We start from the raw sequence: 25,258 nt of genomic DNA on the forward strand, positions 1-25,258 counted from the left end.
AAATCATAAATTTACTTTCCTGTTAGATAAGCATAATATAAATGAAATATGCAATTTAAGTCTGCTTCAAAATTATCCTCTTAATGTGTGAGTGACTAATTTGTATATGTAGTTTAAACTAGAGCAACGTTAGGATCTATTTCCTTTTTTTTTTTTTTTTTTTTTTTTTTGTTGAGACAGAGTCTCACTTTGTTGCCCAGGCTAGAGTGAGTGCCGTGGCGTCAGCTTAGCTCACAGCAACCTCAGACTCCTTGGCTTAAGCGATCCTACTGCCTCAGCCTCCCGAGTAGCTGGGACTACAGGCATGCGCCACTATGCCCGGCTAATTTTTTCTATATAGATTTTTAGTTGTCCATATAATGTTTTTCTATTTTTAGTAGAGACGGGGTCTCGCTCAGGCTGGTCTCGAACTCCTGACCTTGAGCAATCCACCCGCCTCGGCCTCCCAGAGTGCTAGGATTACAGGCGTGAGCCACCGCGCCCGGCCAGGATCTATTTCCTTTTAACAATGTTACTCTGAGATACATTTTTAAAAAAACACATAATCATCCTACATGAAAATTATTTATGAGATTAAAGGAAATAAAAACTGTAACAGTTTGTAAAATGGCTCAAACAATGACATATTAGATTAGAAAAATAATCATTAAATCATAAGCATTAACATTTATTAAATTTCACAGGGCATATGGCATTATAATCTGTGAGATTTTCATCTTATACATTCTTACAAATTTTATAAACAATTAATAGGAATACTTTAAAAATTTTAAGAAAATGCTAGAATTTATTTAATGGAAAACAGTAGTAAATTTTGTAGAAAAAATTTAAAGTAACTTATAAGAGATTAAAACAGTCAGCTTTTAAGTCCCATAGACTTGGCTTGTTTCCCAACCCAATCTAGGTCCATTCCATATGACTAGGCAAAATATACTGGGTTTACTTTATGCCTCCAGTATATGTTCAGATCTAGAACAAGAGTTATTTTTTATAGTTTGGAATTTTGATTAACTCGCCAATACAAGAGGCAACAAACACACCTACTTTTAGAATTATACACTACAACTAGAATACTTTCAGCAGGATAATATTAAATCAGTCATCCTGAATTCAAATTTCTATAATTTGAGGGATGTTTTTAAGTCACTTAAGGATCCTTGGGGAAATTAAATGAACTGCACATGTTTATCTATTCAAAAAGGGCCATGGCCAATTCTTACTTAGTAGCTGGGTTAACCAACAAGCTCTGACTTTTCAAGGAAAAAAGAAAGTTCAGCAGAAGAAGAAATGTACATATGGAAGTTCATCTATAGGAATTCCTGATTTTTTCTAGACAAGAAGAGTCTGAAAATCATAATACTGAGAAATAACATGATACACTGATATATCAAACATAGCAAGTAACAGCTTACACCAGATTTTTGTATAGACCAGAGGAAGTAGGCAGGCAATAACAAAATTTTCCAACCATTTTTGGAAAAAATTTATGAGAAATACTAAAAATTAAGAAAAGTCTATCCATTAATATACTTCTTTATTAGAACCAAACAAAGATAGTGTGTCGGATCGTAAATCTAGTTCTTAAAATACCTGTGTTCTGCAGGAGCATAGCCTGAGAATCTGCTCTGTAATTTATACATAACTTCAAATACTGCTAAAAAATATAAAATTTTGATTTAGAATAAATTTCTACCAGATTTATTCGTGGTTATTGTTCACTCACCTTTTCCTTATTTTAATCTAATGTTAAAAATATACAATTGCTCCACATATTTTAGCCTTCTTATAAATCTAGAAATAAAATGTAAAATTTTGGCTTGATTGCACCTATTGTTTTCAATAAATTCCAAAGCATTCTAAATAGCAGATATAACTTTATTTAAAGAAATAACATTATCAAGTATAACAGGTGAGGACTATATACATAAAGAACATTTAAAGTATTGTACATACACTATTAGTAGGAGAATGGTATCCATAAAGTTGAAGACGCTGACATAGAGCACAAAGGGCCAAATGAAGTGTCATATTTCAGAATGAACCCAAGTATAGCAAAAGAAAAAAAGAAAAAGATGACAAAATATTCAATTAGGAAGGGCAAATCATTATGCTATATTCTATATAGAGCACGCACACAATACAAGTGGGATAAATGTTAAAGATGAGTAGCAAAGTTTTAAAATCTCATACAATTAAACATTAATTTGTGCTCCTTTTAACCATTTTCACTGTAAACTTCTGATAGAACTATCGCTTTGAGTTCCTCTTAAGTATGCAGTTTTATTTAGACATGCTCCAGCAATTCTACATGGCGTGGGGAAAAGTCTAAATGCAGCAGCATGGCAGTGGAGATGGTATGAGAAACCTGCACTGGAATCCTGTCTGCTGTGATCAGTGCTGTGACGTTAAGCAAGTTAAGTAACCTCTCTGCAACTGTTTTTTCATCTGCAAAACAGATATAATACTTACCTGGGAAAACTGTAGTGAAGACTAAGTAGGAGTAACATTTATAATGAACATAGCACAGATTAGAACATAGTAAGTGTCCCAAGAAATGTTATGTTCATTTACCCCTTTCTTTCTGAAACACAGTTTTATTTCGGTAAGTATTTTTAAATGTAATTTTGATTTAGTTTGATTTAGGTATGTTAATATTCAGGTTAAAGTAGCTATGTGATACTACTAATTAAAGGAGAATTTTAAGTTTTACTATTAGCTAACCTTTTTGAATGTTTAGCTAACGTTTTTGAATGTTTATTATATTTTACATACTATTAAGTGGCTCTGTGTTTTAACCTCCATAACAATCATATGTGGTCATTACTCCTAATACCCCCATAGTACAAATCAAAAAACTGAGGCACAGAGAGATTAAGGACATTGTCCAAGGTCACCCAGGTAATGAATGGCTGGGCTAATATTCAAACCCCCAAATCTGGCTCCTGAACCTGTGCTATGCTGTCTCTCTTATGTAAATCTATATATTTTCACAATAAGCTAAATTTTAATTGCTTTACAATTCTACCAACATATCCTAAGAATATGTGGAATCATATTGTCATTTCTATCACCTTGACACCACCACCTTGTATAGCATATAACTCTATAACTGAAGTAATATAGAATAAAATCTCGGTTCAGATTTACATTATTTAAAATGTGACTATTAATAATTTAATATTAATTATCATTATTGTTAAACACAGTAATGAATATTTGCAGAGAGCTGTATTGTAGAGGCCTGTTAGTTTAGAGGCTGTACTGAAGATTATTTCTGAATTGCTTTAAGGAATAGTTCTGATAGCTAAATTACGTAAATGAGATCTCAGGAGCACTATTTAAATTATATAAATACCTCTGAGGTACCTGTGGAGACCAATGACTTTTCATAAGTATTCCTTTACATGTAAACAAGTTACACTTTACTTTTAAGTTATTTTTACTGGTGTTTAAAACAAGTATCCTTCCCCATATGTTTGGTTAGCGAATGCTTCATTGACCCATATGCATATAAAATAATACAATTTAGGGTATGTTGGTATAATTTAGATTTCATAATTCAGATAGCCTTCCCCTAATTAATCCAAGTTAATGAAGTTTTACTACGTCACTATTATGAAATATTTACATTAAATCAATATTAAATTTCCTTTATCTTGGCTGCAATGAAGCTCAGAGCCAAGTTTTGTGCTACCACTGTAGATTTTCCCAATGTGGGTTGTCTGCTATTATTTTTCCCTTTCCTCGCTCCCTTTGTAACTTGCTGGGTGTATTTCAGTAAATTTTAATGATTAGAATAGTGTTATATTTTTTACTGGAAGATCCATAAGTCCTCTCTGGAAGTAGTATAAATAAACAAACAAAACAATTAAATTTCTATCCACTGAAATACTATCTATCTTATCACTAAAGTATATCGATAGATTCACTAACATAATTCAGCCTCCTTAAATGATACTTTATTAACAATTTGCCCATTCAGTCAATTATATTTAGTCAAAGGTAATCTATCAAAATTAAAATAACTGTTTACTCTTGCAGTATATTATCTACAGGACATGAAATTTAAGAAGGCATTCAGTTCTCTTGTCTTCTTTGCTAATAATCTAAACAGTTGCATTTATGGGGCTATTCATATAGGATTAATTAATTACAATTTGAAAACCATGAGACCTGAATTAAATAGAGAACAACTAATGCCCCTTTTAATACTTGGTTAAATTATAATCAGCTCTTTGATATTTTTAAGACTGTCTTCCATAAGCTTTGTCAACAGTGGGGGAAGTTCAACAACTACTGATAATTTTATATCATACTCAAATATTCTGTGAGGCAGTATAACCCTAATAATGTGCTTTTATTCAACTAAATATAAATATATACTTCATAAATATATTGGGATTGAATATAGTACCTAGCAGTTATAGATAATCCATGTTAGAATAAACCTAATATACAGTCTTATAACAAAGAAAATAATAAAAATTTTACAACTCTTCAAAGTTAATTATTTGAATTCCATGTAGAACAATTAAACTACTGCACAGGGCCACTAATTTGAAAAATGGAACGATTACCATTTACATGCCAACAAAATTTACTATGTTTCTGGTACACAACGACCAGCTGAAGAAATGTGGAACAGTACATAAAAGTGCAGGTTTCAGAGATGGTCAGACATGGGTTCAACTCTTTGGCTTTGCAATTTAATAGATTTGTAAGTCTGGACAAGATACTTAACCTTTCCAATCATCAGTTTCCTTATCTGTAATTATGGATAAGAGAATTGTTGGGTAGATTAAATGAGAAAGTGCACACAAACTACCTAGTGTAGTGTGTGACAGACAGTAAGGTCTCGGTACCTGTCTGTTATTTTTATTATGTGAACTCGTCCTATGGTCAGGCTGAAATGTTTGGGACAAACAAAAAGAAAACTGGTAGGAAGATGGAAGGAAATGTTGCTTAACTCTAACTTCAGAATAAGACGAAAATATTATGCATCCCAGAAGAAAAATCTATAATATATATTTCTAAGAATGCAAAAAAAAAAAAAAAAACATATTACTTGCTTGTATTTGCTTCAACAGTCATACTGTTATAATACCACTAAATTCACTCACATTATAATTAAATCTTTGCAATTCACCTTTAAATTTTTACATGCATAATGATCTGTATTAATCTATTACATGATATACCCTTCAAATCTCACAAATAACAATATGGATGAAAATGATTTAATGAATGTGGTTATGGATACAGATATTTAATATCAATATTTGGTACAAATATTGATATCAATGCATATAAATACTAAAGCAATTTTTCTACATAAGAACTTCAGAAAGTTTTCAAGAAAGGGACAGCTCCAAAGTTACAAATTTTAATTACTGTTTCTCAACATGAATAAAATAATTCTCACCTAGAAAACCCATCTGAAACTATTAAGTATTCTTACCAGCAATGCACGCTTTTCTTCATCTCCTTTAGTTTCTCTCTTTTCATTTTTTTTCCTGAATATCTCTTGAAGCTGAGAAAGAAATCAATCAAAAATGAAATACCCAACAAGAATTTCTGGGCGTATAACTACCACCATGTACTAGGTATATTCCACAAAGAAAATAGTTAGCTTTATCCACCAAGAACGTTTAAACTACTAGAAATATATTTTCTGATTTCAGTTTTTTCCCAAGAAAATACATCCTTTGGTACTGGTAACCCACAGTGAAGTTAAAGGTCCTTAAGGTTACAGTTCTACTTTATCTCGAAGACACGAAGACATAGAGTCTGAGGCACACTCATAAAAGGAGATGAAGCACGGGCTCTGCAGTATAATTCCCTGAGCAAGTTTACCCTGATTATCTAAGGCTTGTTTTCCATATCTGGACATGGAGAGAATTCCTTACCTTATAGGAATGCTGTGTGTTGAAAATATTACAAGTAATTATTTAGCACATTGCCTTTCACATAGTAAGTTCTCAATAAATATTACCTATTATTATAAATAGTATCATTTCCTCTTTAAAATCCTATGATTTTATTATTAATAAGAAAAGCCTAATCCTACCTCCGTATCAGTTTCCTGGAGAGTTCATTGCTTTTGTTTGTATAACTTGGACAGCTATCTCAACTCTTCATTTTATTTTATATAGCAACAGTTTAAAGTAAAATAAAATATATTACCTCCTATGATATATATTGTAATAATATTTAAAAACATGCCACAAAATATGAATGATTTTATTATCACATAAAATTATTTCCATACTTTTTTTAGTGAAAAGAACTGTTAATAATCACTTTATAGATAGGTAGGAGAATCACAGATTTTAGATTTCTACAAATAACTTGGTCCACTCCATCCCTTGCTTTCAGGAACTCTTTGCAAACAAATAAACAAAAAATATCACATATGAGGCAGCCGTACAACAATGGAAAAGAGCGGACCACAGCTTTAAAGCCGTACAAACTGGAGTTCTACTTGAATCTTTCTACCTCCCAATTCCACAAAGAGACAATGTTCCAAACGACATTCACATAGGCAACTTCCAATGGACTGAGTTCAAAAAGTTAATCTTTAGTCAGTGGCATGGAACTTGGCAGCGTTTTCATACATAGAACATTATTTAGAAAAATAGGTCCATTCTGAAAATTCCTAAAATATAGTGTACACTATCATGAGAAAACTACATTAAACTAAACTTGACCACTGTAGGATGGTAGAAGCATATCTTTATCTATTGTAACCAAACTGAAAATTCCAACTTCCCCACCATTCTGCAAAGCACTAGAATGAAGGTTCCAGCTCCAGTGACTTGGGGCTCAGAGACTGCACCTGGGCGAGCGTTCTGTGGGTGTGAGTTTAAGTTTTTGTTAAGTCCCAGTAATTAGTCTGCTTGCTTCCCTCTGACTGGATACTAATTAGCTTTTGATGAGGATTTTTATCTCTTTCCTATTATGGAAAAGAATGATGTCATAGATTTCTTCTGTATTTTAACTTCTGAAGTGAATATGAAACTCTTTAAGAGGTTTTCTGAGGGATTTTTAACAGCTATGTTACGAAACAGAAGTAGAAAATGAAATGGCTATCGATGTGCCATCTTTCCTCTTTCTTTTTACTAGGAGAGTATAGGTAAAGACAGAGTTGAACATAAATGCTGAGGGTACACCTTGTTACTCTATGGAATAAATTAACATTAGTTTCTACTTCAGAGAAAAAACAGGATGGGCATATTGCCACAGATATAGATGCAGCACATTCTGGGAGAAACATTCTGGAAGTGGGGGCGGGGAAGATGTGAGAAGACGAGTGCACAGCTGAGGACTTCATCCCACCAGCACCGAGGCTGAACCAGTCAGGTGAGAAAGATCAAAGGATAAATACCTAAGAATTACCATCCCTTGGTCAAAGAAAGGAGAAGGGAACAAGGAAAGGGGACAAGACTGGAATACAAGGCAGCAGCAAGAGAAAGAAAAAAGGAAAAAGAAAAATCATGAATCCTATATTGAGAAGGAAGAGAAGTTCCCATAGAAGGAGTTGTGACTGGGTGGCTGTTATGATGCGGCGTAAATGTTAACTGGGTATATATGGTCTCAGAATTGCCTGTTATCTACCCAAAAGAAAATATTTGATACATGTCAAACTTCTAGGTAATGCACAAATAACTATAAGAATCCTTATACACTGAATATAATTTATATTTTATAATGTAAATATTGTTCAAATACATGAATATATGCTTCTTTATTAAATAAAGGCAAAAGCATAAATTTTTCACTCTTTTCTCTACAGCAGTATTCCCAATAAAGCAAAAAATATTTAGCAATATTTAATTATTGATAAAATGCAGCACATAATATACATACCACCAAAAACTCTTTTTTATCCACCATCTCATTGCCATCAGTGTCAAACATGTTGAAAGCTATTCTAAAACCTGCATGTGGCTCTGCCAGAAAAAACAGAAAGAGTATTCATAAAATAGAAAAATGCATTTTAAAGCACAAAATTGATATTAGTTCTAAACAGTTACTCATATTCCGTACTGAAAAACTTTCTTTAACCAAGAAATTACAAGCAACATACTATTATTAATAGTTAAATATAATGAAAGCTATATTAAAGTATACATATTTCTGCTTCATGTATTGGCACACTTAGTAACAAAAGGATTGATAAGACGCTTTAAGAGTACTTGTGTGATATTTGTTGCACAGCACTGAAAGAAAAATTTGACTACTCTCCTTCTATAAATAAGCATTTCTCTTTCTTATCCAAAGTCTGTCAGTTTGTTTAAAAGAAAAATATCAACTCTCATCTGAAATATTTTCAGAAAAGAAAAACATCAACTCACATCTGAAATATTTTCAGTAGGTTCAATTACTTAGAGTAACAGGAAAAATAGTTAAAATATGACACAAGGGACCAGTCCCATTTCTTGGGAAAATTATAACTGAAATGACCTATGAAAATAAATGTCAAGCATGACAGATTACATATTAGGGTTTAAACTTCCAGAGGCTTCAAAAACAGAAATATAAAATAAAAGAGGCTTGAATATGTAACTTCCAATTTCCCCAAAATACAAAGAACAATTGCTTTTCTGAGAAAGATGGACTTTCACACAGTATGAACTGTTTTAATTTTATGAACTTTAATAATGAGGTTCAATCTCTTTCCTCTTTTCACTTTTAGAGCATAAAGGAGAAAACTTCAACAGAAGAAAACTTGAAAGTGTCCTTCAAAAAGGAACTCAGTGTACATGTCTTTCTCAAAACATTGTACTTTTTGAGAGGACTCGCAAAATGTTTAAAAAGGGACCCCTTCATAAGTACACTTGCTACCACCTGTTGTGAAATTTTGAACCTGGAAAGAAAGGAAGCTAGCGGCCCTTTCTTAACTGGCAATAGCTGTCTCTGAAAAGAAAAGAAATGGAAAAAGCTCATTTCTTGCATGTATTAATATTTCAGGAATCTAAACTTACTTTCGTTACCATTCATTTCTTTGAGAAAGAAATACAAATTTATACCATCTCTGATAACCAAGTTTTAAGCTTTAAAAAGATCTTAAAAATACACATAGAAAGGAAATCCTTACAATTTTATTGTTTGGAAGGGGAAATACAATTAAAATAATAAAAGGTAAGGAGACATTTATAGACAGGTGACAGATTATGTAGCCCACTTCCTATCAGCCCTCTTTTCTCACTTTTTTTTAGTTTGAATCTAAATAACATTCCAGAGTTTTTCAATTCAAACTCCTTAGAAGCTTCTACAGATGAGTACTGAACTCCAAAGGAAGTTTCACAGCACCCGAAGATCTTAAACTTTCTGTAGCAACAAAACCCACTATATATGTTTTTTCCTACATCCTTAAACCATACTCTGTCTCATTTCAACAGGTGGCTTTCCTAACCAGCATTATTCTGATTCTTGCCCATCACTCTGCTGGTTTAGGTACTTATAACTTCCAATTTTGCATCCATCATTGTTCTAACAAGATAACTTTTGAGCAAGTTTTTGAGATGCTCCTTGATGCACTCTGATTCTCACTGCAGCAATTCATCATTGACCAGACTTGCATCATTACTATGGCTTTCCAGACTGGATCAACCGCAGGTAGCCCTATTACCAACTGTATAACACTTGCTGTTCTTTGGCACTAACATTTTAAGTCCAAGAGCAAAAACCACAGGAAAAAACAAGATAATTTCTGAAACACATATGCACTTGCATGCACACATTCCCTCCCCCGCCCAACGTGCTGTAACACAATTCAATGTAACATCATTCATACTCTATTAAGAATAACACAGTGGTGTAAATTTTCTAATCATAGAAACACAAGGTATTTTAAGTCTTGTTTCTAATGACAGAGTTTTATTGATATTCTTGTTTCCATACATCACAAATCCCCACAACTGGATGTTCCACTGGCAATATTCTTTCGTTCATTTCTTTCTTCATTCATTCACCAACTATTTTTTGAGATGGTACCACATACAAGACACTGTTCTTGATACAAAGATGAACAAAAAAGATAAAATCTTTGCCATTGTGAACCCTGCATTCTAGTGTCCGGAGACAGATAAGAGCATGTATACCAATAATACTTTCAAATGGTTTAAATGCTATAAAGAAAACAAAACATGGCAAAGAAATAAAAAAAAGAATAGATGGGAGAAGGGGCTATTTTACAATATTTTAGAGAGGATGGTCATGTAAGGATTCTCTAAGTCTTTACATTTGAAAGGAAACCTGAATGATGTTTATTATCATGAGGATCCTGAGGAAAAGTTCTGATGGCAAAAGGAACATAAAGTACAAGTCCCTGAGGATTGATACATATTAAATTTAAAATTTATCAGCATTGTATTACTATACCATAAACCATATATTTATGTTTTTGACTCTTGCTAGTGCTATGCTTAGCATTTTTCTGTGGCATTCAAACATGAATTTTCCCAAACAGCATGGATATACCTAAAGTGATTTTTAATAGTAAGAGAATCTAAGAAAGATCTCAGGTTCTGATTAAAAAAATAAACTGTATCCAGAAATAGATTTAATGAGTATACTTACTTGTTAAAATACATAAAAGAAAAAGATATTCTGTGTAAGAAATCACACCTAGAAGAAAAATATCAGTTATGTTATTATAAAATATTACTTTATCTTCATATTTATCAAACTAAAATATTCTAATAACAATAAACACTATGAATAAAGAGGTTACAGTTTTAAAGCAGATGCTAAATACTGTTTTAAATGAGACTAATGATTACTAAAAAATCATACCCAAAGAAGCAGCAAAATTAATTTTACTTTAATTGTTCTACATGCCTTAGTATAAACCCATACAAGATTCTCATTAACGCTCTCAAATATATTGGCAAAAAAGGCAAAATTATCTTTACTTACACTTTTAACTTTTAAATTTGTTGCTACTTTTTAACGTAATGTTTTAATACAATTTAATGTTTTAACATAAATAAAAAGGTCAGAAATGGTTAACACTGTAAAGTGCTTAATTACTTTTTAGTAACACTTGAATAAAACATTTAGACATTCTTGCTTAGAAGTTTGGATTTTGTATTGTATTTTAAAAACAAAACTCTATATTTGTTACTCTTCTGCTTTCAAATTATCATTATTATTCTTGAAAATGTTTCTATTAAATATACTCTAAGAAGTTTTTACTTTAATTAAATGGCTTATACTTTCTGTATATTGCATCCTGAGTTCTCTGTAACCCCATAATTACAAACTATAAAAGGAGCTCGTATGGAGTAAATAAAAATATACATTTTGTAACTTGAATTCTTGCTTTTGGAATATAACAACCCAAACTAGAATTGATGGTTTAATTGACCTTCCTAGTGGATACTAAAATTAAAATCAGGAATAGGTATCTATAATACTTATTTAGATATCAGATAGTTCTGATGTTTGGAAAAGGGTATAAGAAATCTTTAAATAACCAGAGCATGAACTCTACAACTCCATTTTATCTGATGTTCTTTGAGGCTACCCTCTTTGTTACAAAACAAAGAGAAGAGGAGTCACTATCTGGCAGTTTGTCAGAGACATGAAGGGAACTACCCAGGAGGCCCTGAAAGCATTCACTCCCTTCTTTTGTTTATACTAGAATATTGTGACCTATAGACAGATAGTTCTGGTTGACTGCCATGAATGTTATGGGAGAAAGATTCTGGAATGGTCAATGTATATAACGATACAATACTTAGATTCCATAGGGATCCCCCACCAAAAAAAAAAAAAAAAAGATGCAGGAAGAAAAAAGAAATGGGATCAGGAAATGGAAATCCTATCTCACTGACTGTCGTTCTAATTGTCCTGGTCGTGTACACAAGAGATGTTGGTTGCTATAAAGAATTTTAATAACTGCTATGCATCTTTTATTTGATAGTTAACTCAAGATTTCCCTCAAGTGAAGGATTACTTCACAGTGGGAGTCCCAATCATGATTATCATAGCAGGCACTTATCTGAAGGACTATATGGTTATTGAGGTGGCTTAATCTACAGGGAAGGAAAACAAAGTGGAACTCATAATTTAATAAAAATGGTCAAGGAAAAGAGAAAATACTGCTGAAGAAGAACTGAAGATTCCTAATGCTTTCCAATTATAAAAATGGAAAACAATAAGACTAACTTTTTAATTTATGGTTACCCAGGATAAAAAAATAAAATTAAAATAAGTGCTAAGCATACAGGAATGGTGTGATCTTTAGAAACAGAGGATAAGAAAGATGCCAACTAGGTTTCTTTTGAAAATTCAATAAAAAAAAATTTAAGAGAAGTTCATTAAAAGTATTACAGTGTTTAATTCCTATATCATGTACACTACAGTTAACTGAAAACTAAGTCTATGTAACATGTGTTTTCATAAATGTTGCGCATTAGTTTTTTTAAAAACCGCATACCATTTTCTTGCTGGGTAATATTTTAAGCAGATAAGCATCTTCATTTTAAAATTAATCTTCAGTAGCTCTAAAGATTTAGTTTTAAAATTTCTCTGCTACTTAATCTCTATTTAAAAAAAAAAAACAAGGCTCTCTGTACTTCTCTATGTCACCTAAAGTAATGTTTCTAAAACTTTCTGAGATCATGGATTACCTTAATAATCTAATCAGAATGATAATAGATATGCACTGTCTGAATGGTAGCCATTGGCCACATGTAATGTAGCTATTTAAATTTAAAATAACTAAAATTAAGTAAAAATAAAAAAATTCAGTTCCTTGGTTACATTAGCCACATTTCAAGTACCTAACAGCACATTTGGCTAGTGGCTACTACATGAGACAGCACAGAAACACAACATTTCCATCATTGCAGATAGTTCTGTTGGCACTGAATAGATTCTCTCCTGCGGAAAAAAAAAAAATGCAAACATGCATATAACATGAGAAGGATTGGGACATGCCTAAACCCAGGACTTCCAGATTAAAACCTCCCCTTAACTAAAAAGAATTTCCTTCTTCCATGTATTTATTTTTCTCAGACTATAGTTGATCCAATTTGCATTTTCCTATGAGATTGAAATTCACGATACTTACCTGATCCTTCTGAGCTTTGAATTTTCTTGATCCTATCATCCCATCCTAAGATCTGAATGGCAATCTTTAAGACAACTTCCAGGAAAAAAATTGCTAAGAGCTTTTTAAGACAGCTTGGCACAGTTTTCTCAAAGATTTTAAAACCCTACTTATGAAAAAACTAAAATAAAAGATAAGTGTCTCTTCCTTTCAGATTCTATGTGAACCATGTGGGAACAATTTGAATTTCTAATTCTGCTTAACTAAAATATATGAATTATAACTACTCCTTTAAAGTATTTGTCTTCATGCTAAAATAAGTACAACATTTTCAAACCAATATCGGTGAAAATTGATGAAAAAAGAAAAATAAAACTATATGATTTCTTTAATATTTTATTTTATATATTCCTATATTTAAGAATACTAAAAAGTATATTCATAACAAACACCCTTTTTTAAGATTAAAGAGATTTTATTAATTTTTTCTATAAATAAGTATTAATACAAAAAGTACACTGGGAAAGAAAACTGCAATGAAAGCTATAATATATAATTTGATTGCTAGAAAATGTATGGAAGAATTAACTTAGATATATGGATATTGATAATAGAGTAATTTGAAACAGATGGATTTTGCAATGAGTGTGGTCTTTAAAAGAAATATGTTCAAATTTTTCTGCCAAAGAACAATCAAATTAAGTTTTTCATATTGATTATGTTCAGGAATACCTATAATTCCCCGGAAACAAAATGGAAGGAAGAAAAATAGACATTTGGAGATCTAGTATTTTTGCAAAATGCTTTCTGTGGGTAAATATATACTTTTCAATATGGTTAAAACCAATTTTTTAAACCTCTTAAAGTTCATTTTGTAAAAAATTTGGAAGATACAAATTACATAAAAAGTAATATTAAAAACCACACTTAATCACCCTACCCAGGAATAACATTAATACCTAGAAACAGTAATATTTTGGTGCTTTTGTTTTCAATTTTTTCTCTATGCATACGTAATTTTAAATTTATCTTAGATATGGGAAAATATGTATATATAAGTAGTATAAATAATATAGTGTCAGTATTAAAATGCATAAGTACTAAGTTAACTTACCTCTTTCTTTAAGGTTTCGAAATAATTTTGATGATCCTTTCCAAACTGGTGGTGTTTCTGAGAGCATCTGATTCAATTCCTATGACAGAAGGTATTACACTACTGATTCATAGGTAAACCACTTACTTATAAAATAAATCAAAAAAGATTTAAATGTCCATCCAAAAAAAATCTCCACTTAAAAGACCTGAAATGTGGCATCATTTATTCTTATTCTATGTTTGTGGTTCATTCAACCACAAAACCCAGTCTAAACATAAAACAAATGATGAACATGCCATATTAAATTCAATTAGAGCTACTCAAAATTTCAGATAAATTTAATAAGTGGAGGTGAAAACCAAATTAAGATAAAACAGTGAGTTTAAGTTCTGGAGCCAGTTGTAAAGGGATAGTTGTTTTTTTTTTTTTTTTTAGACAGAGTCTCGCTTTGTTGCCCGGGCTAGAGTGAGTGCCGTGGCGTCAGCCTAGCTCACAGCAACCTCAAACTCCTGGGCTTAAGCGATCCTACTGTCTCAGCCTCCTGAGTAGCTGGGACTACAGGCATGTGCCACCATGCCCGGCTAATTTTTTGTATGTATATATTTTAGTTGGCCAGATAATTTCTTTCTATTTTTAGTAGAGATGGGGAGGGGGGTCTCACTCTTGCTCAGGCTGGTCTCGAACTCCTGACCTAGAGCGATCCACCCGCCTCGGCCTCCCAGAGTGCTAGGATCACAGGCGTGAGCCACCGCACCCAGCCTAATAAAGGGATAGTTTTATGAAAGCCATATAAGAAGGTAGATTTCCTTATGAAGGTCAGAGAAGATCACCTGGCTTCACACATAATGTCTCTTTAGCACTTCTGGACTTAGGAGGCATTGGGTAGAGGAGGAAATGAACAAAGGGTTATGTCAGAAAGGAATGAACAATATTTTAATGTTGACAAAGAATGATGACATCGGATGAAGGAAGTACAAAATGGGTACTGAGTTATTGTGGGCACTGTTTCAATTTTTTTTTCTAATTTTAACTTAAATGTTCAATAAAGAACACAGACTTCAACTGTTGCTTAGCTTTTTTTTTACTTTTTAAAAAAAAAATCCAACTATTACTGACGGTGGGAAATTACTGGAGAATTTAAACATTTACATCATTGCTCATATATTAAATCAATTTTGAATTTATTATATGTATTCTATAAAAAAACCTAAGTGGAAATCATAATTTGGCTAATTGCATAGAAAAGTGATTAAGGGATTTGGTGAGATAACCAGAAATAATTTGAAATAAAAAAATTAGTTTGCTCAGTAGCACATTAACAAACACAGAAACCACTTCTATTTTCAGATCTGATCCCTGCTACTCGTGCGGGTCCCCAACAGTACGAGAATCATCTGAGTTTGTGAGAGATGCAGAATCTCAGTTCCCATCCCACACCTACCGAACCACATCTGCATTTTTAACAAGATCTCCAGGTCATTTTTATGCACATTCAAGTTTGAGGAGCATTTCACACAAACCCTTCCTAGTGCACTTGTACCTAAAATGCTCTATGACATTTACAAACATCTTTTTTTTTTTTAATTGCAAAGCTGAGTAGCAGGAAAATAAAGAAATCTTTGGGACGCCAAAGGCGGCAGCAGCATTTTCAGGGGGGTTATGGGCTCCTTGAAGGCCACCTGTGGATTCTTGTGTTCATTTCCTTCATGGTGTTACATCTGCACTGCAAGTGCCAGATGCCACCAGCTGACCAGTGGTATCTGATTAGGGCAGCAAGGGCACAGAGGTAAGAATTCAGGTATGAACAGCAATGAGAAGCTGGGATATTTACTATTTAGACAACAGTAAACTCAAATATTTTTGTTACAGTAACAGAATTAATAAAACATTTTGAATACATTTTATGTAGCTTAATTTATACTATCTCTGTTGCATTATAACTGTATAAATATTAACTTAATCTTTCCCCATTTTAACTGTTTTCATGTCTTCTATTCTTATCTGTTCTCAACTTAAACTCAGCTAGAGCTTGAGACTGTAAAATCATAGCTACCTTTTATTGAGTGCCCTCTATGTGCTTGACTATGGGTTCATACAGTATCTCATATATCTCTAAAAACAATCCTCACTATGTATATTTTACTGAGACTTAAAGTGGATAAGTAACTCACCCAAAGCCACACAGCTAGTAAATGGCAGAGCCCGATCCTTACTGACTCCAAGCAGTTTGTTTTAGCATTAACCTAGTTTCACCTGGTCTAGGTCATTCAATCAACACATGGATCTTCTTTGTCTTCTCTGTTAACTTTAAGGACTTAAAAAAATGTATTAAAATCTTTATATATCCATTCATGTTGAGAATCTCTCCCCACTCCCAGTGCCTTGCTCGGTCTCTTATATATAATAGTGCTGCATAATAAAGAATTTGACTGACTGGCCTTTGTCTCTGGTTCCTGTGAAGCAGACTCTAAATCCTTGGATCACACCTGAGTTTATGCTAAGACGATGACTTAGGATGGGGGCTGGTCACCAGAAAGAAAGTTATGATTAGAGGACTGGGGGTTTGAGCCAGCCCGACCTCTGGGAAGAGAAAAGGGGCTAGAGAATGAGCTCAATCACCTGGCCAATAATTTAATCAATAATGCCTATATAATGAAACTCCAGTAAAAATTATGGACACCAAGTTCAGTGGAGCTTTCAGATTGGTGAACACATTGATGTACTCGGAGGGTGACACCCTGATGGAGAAGGCACAGAAGCTCTGCGTTCAGGACCCTCCTAGACCTTGCCCTCTGTCTCTTCCTTTGGCTAGTCTTAATTTGGATCCTTTACAATAAAACCAGAATCATAACTTTGACATTTTCTTGAGTTCTGAGTCATTCTAGCAAATTATTAAACCTGAGGGGAGTTGTGGAAACCTTCCAGATTTGTAGACAGCAAGGTCAGAATGTGGGTGGCCTGGATTTCTCCCAAACTTGTGGTAAGCATGTGAAACCGGGGCAGTCTTGTTGGGCACCATGCCCTAAAGCCTCTGGAATCTGACACTAACGCTGGGGGTGGTTAGTGTCGGAATTATATTGCAGTATTGCAAGTAGATACAAAATAAATATTTGTTGTATTAAATTCAGTTTCCTAGAATTACAGTGGCCTTTTAAAGGATTTATACAATTTTCTTAAATGAGTGTAATTTTTTAAAATTATACAGTTAATACATATATATTATAGGAGAATTAGTAAGTACAGAAAATAACAACTAATTGTAATCCAGGGATTACAAACTTAAGTTTTAAACCAAATTTAAGTTTTACTTAACATCCTTTTAGTCCAATTTTCTAGCTAGGCATATTTATATAGTATTTTTATTGTTTTTGCAAAGACTAAATCATTTTCTACACATTAATTTGTAACTTACTCTTTGCACTTAATATATCATGGGCATATTTTCCTGTCAAATATTCTTCATTTTCATTTTAATGACTACACAGCAGTTGTCTATAAGAGCAGTTTTGAAATGAAACTCTATGCTCTTAAAAATATGGACACAAGAGAGATATCATTTATATGGGTTACATCTATCAATATTTAGTTTACTTGAAAATAAAAACAAGAATTTTTTAAAACATAGGAATACACAAGCACATATTCCATTAGCTCTTAGAGCAATGGCATCATTACTTATCATACAGCCTCTAGAATACTCCCCTGTACACTCTCATGAAAGAATGAGAGTAAATAAAACAAGTATCTTTTCAGTATTATGATGAAAATAGTTTTGACTTTATGGACCCTTAATAAGGTCTCTATGTTAAAGAATTACCAGTCTGTATTATTCTGCAACTTGCTCTTTTACCCAACCTGTTTTCTAGGTCTATGCATGTTGATACACATAGCTCTAACGTACTTGTTCATTTTAACTCTGTATTTCTCCATTTATTCTTTGTATGTCTATTTCACAATTCTTTTATCTATTTCCCTAATGATTGACATTTATTGTTTCTAAATTTTGGCTCTTACAATTGATGCTTCAGGAAACATGTATAGGATTCCTGGTACAAACGTGAAAATATTTCTCTAGTATATATATCCGAAAGTAGGATTTCTCATATGAATTTTCAATTTTATTAGGCATTCACAAATTTCTCTCAAAAGTTCTCACCTAGTTCCTTCTTGTTGTCCTTGCTAATTACTGGCATTGTCAGATTTCTGGAAGCTCACAGTGTGGTGGGTGTGAAACAGTATCCCATCATTTGTTTAATTTGCATATCCCTGGTTACTAGTGAGGTTGAGCTCCTTTATATATATTTATTGGCCATCCTAGCTATGTTTGTCCATTTTTTTCTTATTGGGCTGATTTTTTATACTGATTTATAGAAGTTCCATATGACTAAAAGACCTTTTTTCTGTAATAGACTGAAAGCATATTCTCACATCCATCGTACATCTTAACCACCTTTAACATTGTTGACATTGTCTTTTGATGCCAAAGTTTTTAATATCTGGTTTTGTAAAATTTGCCATAATTTCCCTTGAGTTTTGATTTATGTGTCTTGTCTTTAAAAAAGACAATCTCTCATGTCCCTCGTTTTTGCTTTTAATCATTTAGAATTTTTGTCTCAAATAAGAACCTAATCCATCCACTGAAATCAGCTTTTATATATGGTTGTAAGTTTGAGAACTAATTGTATTTGCCCTAAAATGGTAAGTTTATTATTCCAAAACCTATGATTGAGAGGTCAACCTTTTCTCCAGTGATTATAGCTCTTTCCATATATGCCTGGATCTGTTTCTGGATTCTATAATCTTGAGCTAGTTTTTTAAAAAATCTGTTCAATGATACAATACTATTTTAACTATTATAGTTCTATTATTAATCTTAATATGTGACTGACCCACTCATCTCAGTGGGATTTTTTCCCCTCTTTCCTTTCAAAATTGTTCTAAATATTCTGGGGCCCTTACTTATCCAAGTTAATTTAAAAAGTTAATTCCAAATCAATTCCATTGGAATTTTTATTAGTTACACTGAATTTATAGATAGATTTGGAAGAAATCAATATCATTGTGAAATAGCTTATTACCAGCCATGAACATGATATAGTTCTCCATTTACTCATCTTTTTAAAAATATAATTTAATAATGCCCTGTAAATCTTCTGTTAGGTATACTTTTAAGTACCTAAATAGTTCTTATTCCTACTGTGAAATATCTTATTTGATATTAGTTTCTAATTGCTACTGCTGGGGTAGGGCGTATTATTAGCTTTGGTTTACTGATCTTACATCCAGTAGCAACTTTGCTTAACTTTCATGAAATTTAAATAAATTTGAAATCTATGTGTTTTTATATTTTTCTCTGAATCATATTGTTTGCCACTATTCCAATCCTTAGAGGCTCTTTTATTTTCTTGTCATACTACCTGTTATGGCTTACACTGTGTCCCCCAAGCCCAAATTTATATGTTGAAGTCCTAACCCCTAGTACCTCAGAATTTCACTGTTTTGGAGGGAGGACCTTTAAAGAAGTAATTGGATTATCATATGAGGTCATCAGGATGGGCCCTAATCCAATGTGAATGGTGTCCTTATGAGATTAGGACACACACATACAGAGGAAAGAACATGTGAAGACAGGGAGAAGACAGCCATCTATTAAGAAAATCCAAGGAAAGAGGCCTCAGACGAAAACTAACCCATTGATACTTTGATCTCTGACTTCCAGCCTCCAGAACTGTGCGAAAATAAATGTCTATTGTTTAAGACCATCAGTCTGGTACTTTGTCATGACAGTCCTAGTAACCTAATACACCATGTGAGCTTAGACTTCTGGTAAGATGCTGTGGAACAGTTGTGACAGCAGGCACATTTGCATTACACAGTCGTCCCCCACTTTATCTGCAGTTTTACTTTTTACTGTTTCAGTTACCCACGGTCAACTGTAGCCCAAAAACATTAAATGGAAAATCCAAAAATAAACAATTCATGAGTTTTAAATTGCACGCTGTGCTGAGTAGCATGATGAAATCTCACACTTCATCCCACTCAGGATGTGAACCATCCCCTTATCCAGTGTGTCCACACTGTACATGCTACCCACCTGTTAGTCACTTAGTAGCCCTCTTGGTTGTCAGATAGAAAAGATACGACATAATATATATAGGGTTCAGTATAATTCACGGTTTCAAGCACCCACCGGGGGTCTTGGAATGTATTCTCCACTAGGTAAGGGAGGACTACTATACCTAATTTTAAAGAGAATGTCTCTAAAGTTTTACAAATAAACATATGTCTGTTGTAGGCACTTGGAGGATTCCCTTTAACTAGTTAATGAAGCTCCCTAGATTCCTAATATTCCTCTTTTTTTAATAGTGAAGTTTATCATACATGTGAAAGTATAAAAGGAATATATGTACAATTTAAAGTTAGGAATAGTTAAGCTAAAAAATAGAAAATTACCTGTACTTTAGAAGCCTCTTTGAGCCCAGTACTGATGATATTCCCCTCCATCTCCAAGGTGACTACTGTCTCGAATTTTATGTTAATCATTCCTTAGTTTCCCCACCTATGAATGTATCTGTAAATAATGTGGTTTTGTTAGGCAGACAGTGAGGGACCTCTGGCCCTCCTGGGGACAAAGGCCACCTAGCAATTGCCAGACCTGGGGGAGGAGAGAAGCCCTACCATCTGCCAATCAGAACTTAGCACACCAACTACAAAAGAATGCGGAGGATTCCCTAGCCCGCTGGCCAGGCAGCACAGGTAGGTATATAGGGTCTGGCAGGTGACCTAGAACAACCTGAGATTAATTATCATGTCATTAGCTTAAATCTACATTGCGGTTCACCGCCCCAAGTGGGCTTTCTAAGAGGCTCATGTTCAGTAAGACTCAGGTTATATACCTCCCAACCATCCATCAAAGTTGTTCAATAGTGACATTTAAACCACAAGGAGGGCTGAGCCTAGACAATATAAAACAGGACCCCAGCCCATAATCGGGGCCCTCCTATGACAACAGGGGGTCTGTTCATCATCTGTGGTGAATATATCTTGCTCTTGCTCTAAAAACTTATCTTGTCCTTCCTCAATAAACCTCATTTCAAGCTTGACTTACTTTTGGTGTGTCTGGTCATTCTTCAGCCAAGAGCACACCAAAAACTGAGAACAGACAACTATATCCCAATGGTTTCATTTTCCCAGTTTTGGACTTTATATAAATGGAACTATACTTTATATTTTTTTGAATTATGTATTTTGTTTACATTAAGTTTCTGAGATTCAATCTAGTTAAAGCACTGCTATAATGCATTTGTTTTCATTATTATATAGTATTTACTATATGAATATATCAAAATTTATTTATTGTCTACTATTAGTGTATTAAGGTTTTTTTGGCCATTATGTACAATCCATAACACATTCTTGTGAATCTCATATAAGCAACAGTTTCTCTAGGTATATACACTGGTATGAAATTACTGGACATAGAGTATATTCAAGTTTAACTTTACTAGGTACATGTGCATGTACTATTTTAGAATTTAAACCCAGGCATGGTATTGCTAGGTATAGGGTATCTTCAATTTTAGTAGATAACCAAATTGTTTTCCAAAGTGGGTATATCAATTTACATTTGCACATGAGATTAACCATTGATCTACATCCTCACCAACCCTTAGAATTGTCTACCTTTTTAGCTCTGACAATCTGGAGGATAAAAAAAAGTCACCTTGAGGTGATTTAATTGGCAAAAAAATTTATACAATAAATTTTTATAAGATATAGATATAGATTATAGATAATTTTTATATTATCTATATAATATAAGATATATATTAAATTTATGTATATATCCATGCATATATTTATAAAGTTTGTGTATACACATGCATATGTATAACAAAAGCTTTAACTTACCTGTTTGGAAAGCGACTTCCATGTTTTAGCAACTAAAATAAACAAATGTAAAATAATTACACAATAAATACTTCATGTAATATATATCGACATTCACTAACCATCCTGAACTATAACTCATAATCAAACTTTTATGTCCATAAGGCAAAGTTTTCTTTAACCTCAAAATTTGGATCTAAAATATGATCTTACTTATATTGTCTATTTGTTTTATATACTATATACTATTTATAATAAATAACAGTGAAATAGGAGACACTTTTCTATAACCATATTATCTTAATTTGGGGCTTTCTGGATTTATAAAGTAAATTAACTTACTCCATGTTAAACATCCTAGGGGCTTAAAAGCACAAATAGTGACGTTTATAAACATTCATCCTAAAATTTAAAATAATATTAACACACAGAAATTATTTTCAGTTGTTACTCATGATCTTTGCTATCACAATATTTTAGAATATAATTCATAGGTCAGGTCTCTCTAGGGTGGAGGAGAAGGATGGGGGCAAAGAGAAAAAGAGATGAAAAGGAGAGCAGGTAAAGTGAGAGGGAAACTCCTGCCCTGTTTTTCATTCCCTATAAACAGTTATAGGGAAGAACATCTCCAGAACAAGAGTCTTATAGTTGAGTGAAATATCTGGGAACACTTTCTTTTTCAGATTCTTCCTCACACTCCTGAAGATCTCAAACACTTTAAGTCTGACAATGTTGGGACAAATGTACAGTCATTATTGCTGTTTCCTTGGCTAAGATTTGAACACTGTAAATATCTAATGCCTGCCTAAAAATTATCTCCATGTTTATATGTGATTAAGTCCTATAACACAGCTGCATTAGGAAACTGGTAAATACGATTTCAGCTAACTACAATAATGACAACCAATTTTTTTCCTATATGGCAACGGGATTATTTCTATATAAATAATAGTATATTATATCAAATTCAAAATTACAAAAAAGCCATTTTTTTGCTACGTAACTTTCTCTTTTTTAAGCAATATAACTCATTTTAATGTCAAAAGAGAAGAAATATGTTTCTAAAGATAGACTTCTCTATGTAGCAAAAACATCCTTCCTCTACCCAAGATAATTTATACAAACATGTAATCAAGTGATTAGAATCATGTCTATAAATTAGGATTTAACATGTAACTTTAACTATGATACTGTATGCATTCATTTTGCAAAGACTTTCCTTTTAACAATGAACCTAACAATTTAAGATTTATTATTCTGTTGCTCCCGAAATATAGCAGTAAGAAAAGAAGAAAAATAAATGGTACAAAAGTACACGCACATACTCTTATGCAATGTTCAGAAGCTATTTATCAAAAGAGGAAGTTAGACATACTCTTGAGTTTTGTAGGGTTTATGAGATTTCCATGGTAAATTATTCACAAAAGACATATTCATTCTGCCGGAAAAGTCACCATGTTCAATATTATTAGCTGTTTTAATAAAGACTAAGAGCCATTAAGATTGTTCTTCAAAGGATTTTCTAACTTTCTAAATTCCTTATTTCATATGAAGTTACTGCATATATAAATATAACTTGGGTGGAGAGGGACTTCAATTCTATTGGAAATATTTTATTTCTTAACCTGTAGGTTGATGTGCATTATATTTTAAATACTTTTTTGTATTTGTGAAATATTTAACAATATATTTTTAAAAAACTAAATTAAAATAATTTTTGATGCTACCTGAAAATAATCTATTGCTGATTTTAGTTCTAGAAGGGAGAGTCAACTTTTAGGTTCTATTTAAGTAGGTAAAATAAGAAATTTTCCAGTTTTCAAAAACTAAATTATATCCAACAATCAGATATATATCCCAATTAACATTTATGTGAACTATAATTATTAAGTAAATGTTTACACAGCATACCATTTTTTCTATTGAATGTCATCATAAAATTACATCAAAGATTTTTTTTTCAAATCATGGTTATGAATTCAAATGATAATGAGGACAATAGATACCAACATTTATTAAATATTTACTATATGTCAGGTAATATACTAAGCACAATTGATTCACTTAAACCTGAAAAAAGGTCATGAGACTGTTACTGTTTTTATAAACAAGGAAAAAGAAGATTAAATAACTTAATCAAGTTTTCAAAGCTAGTAAGTACCAAGGCTTAAAGAAAGTCTGTCTAATTTCATTATGCTGCTTTTTTATGTATCCGATTTAATATTCAGTCCATGAAGCATTTTTCTATTCTGAGGCAAATATTTCTTTTTAATATCCCATATTTTCAAAACAGTTTTTACAAATATCTTGACCTTTTGTGATTATTCTTAATGATGTTTTCAATATGCTGTGGTTATAAAATGTCCTGTGCAAATTTTTTATAATAAGAAACAGGGGCTTTTTTACTGCAAGGTATGGTTTTGGAATACCTATCAGAAGAATTACCACAAAAGTTATTTCCAAAAACTCAGCTTCTAGTGAGTATATTAGGAAGAAAAAATTCTATAAAATAATGAACTAAAAAATTTCAAAATATGAAATTATAAAGTATAACTTAAAGAATAACTTCTTAAATATAAGTTTGACAAAAAATTAGAGACTTTGGTACAAAACACCATTTAATATTCTCAGAAATCCCTTCCTTCAAAAAATATTTATTGTATATTACCATGTGCCAGATGACCACATTCTACCTTGCAGGTGGTTGTTCCTGTATTTTATTTCCTCCTATAACACTGTCAGTTTCTTGAGTGTAGGGACTTTGTATCCCTCTTAGTACACAGAAAAGACCCTTGACACATAAGTAGTTGTATACATATTAGATACATTTTTACTTAATTGATTTGGTACAATGTGGATTCTTTGTATTAAGTTAGGATAGATTTAATAATTTTGTAATCAAATAAAAATTAGCATTCCATGCAACTGACCATTCTAGCCATTTTCCTTAACTTGTATGACTCCTTACTCTTAGGATTTTCTTCCTATGTCTCTGGACACTCTATGTCCCTTTTTGAGGCTCATCCTTTTTAAGCCTTTTGTACATCTATCTTTTAAAGTGCAGGAATTCTTCAAGGATTGGATTGGTCCTTGGTCATCTCTATTCTTTTTTTATTGAGACAAGGTCTCACTCTATCACACAGCCTGGAGTACAATGGTGTGATCATAGCTTACTGCAGCCTCAAACTTCTGGGCTCAAGTGATCCTCTTGC

The 25,258-nt window shown here is 32.5% G+C and overlaps 1 protein-coding gene across 2 annotated transcripts in view; it reads right to left on the minus strand.

Moving 5' to 3' along the window:
* The window catches only part of MICU3 (mitochondrial calcium uptake family member 3), an 80,156-nt gene that overhangs the window by 25,129 nt on the left and 29,769 nt on the right, over nt 1-25,258 (minus strand). For both annotated transcript variants that reach the window (XR_011235236.1, XM_069485196.1), the window contains exons 3-8: nt 22,068-22,099; nt 14,175-14,253; nt 10,582-10,629; nt 7,867-7,949; nt 5,459-5,530; nt 1,954-1,992 (exon numbers count right to left, since the gene is read on the minus strand). Coding sequence is in view for 1 of the 2 variants with exons in the window: in XM_069485196.1 (XP_069341297.1) it covers nt 1,954-1,992; nt 5,459-5,530; nt 7,867-7,949; nt 10,582-10,629; nt 14,175-14,253; nt 22,068-22,099 (353 nt within the window). In the remaining variant the exon portion in view is untranslated. The remainder of the gene's footprint in view (nt 1-1,953; nt 1,993-5,458; nt 5,531-7,866; nt 7,950-10,581; nt 10,630-14,174; nt 14,254-22,067; nt 22,100-25,258) is intronic.

The sequence above is a fragment of the Eulemur rufifrons genome, chromosome 12 (genome assembly GCF_041146395.1).
Source record: "Eulemur rufifrons isolate Redbay chromosome 12, OSU_ERuf_1, whole genome shotgun sequence".
Taxonomy (NCBI): domain Eukaryota; kingdom Metazoa; phylum Chordata; class Mammalia; order Primates; family Lemuridae; genus Eulemur; species Eulemur rufifrons.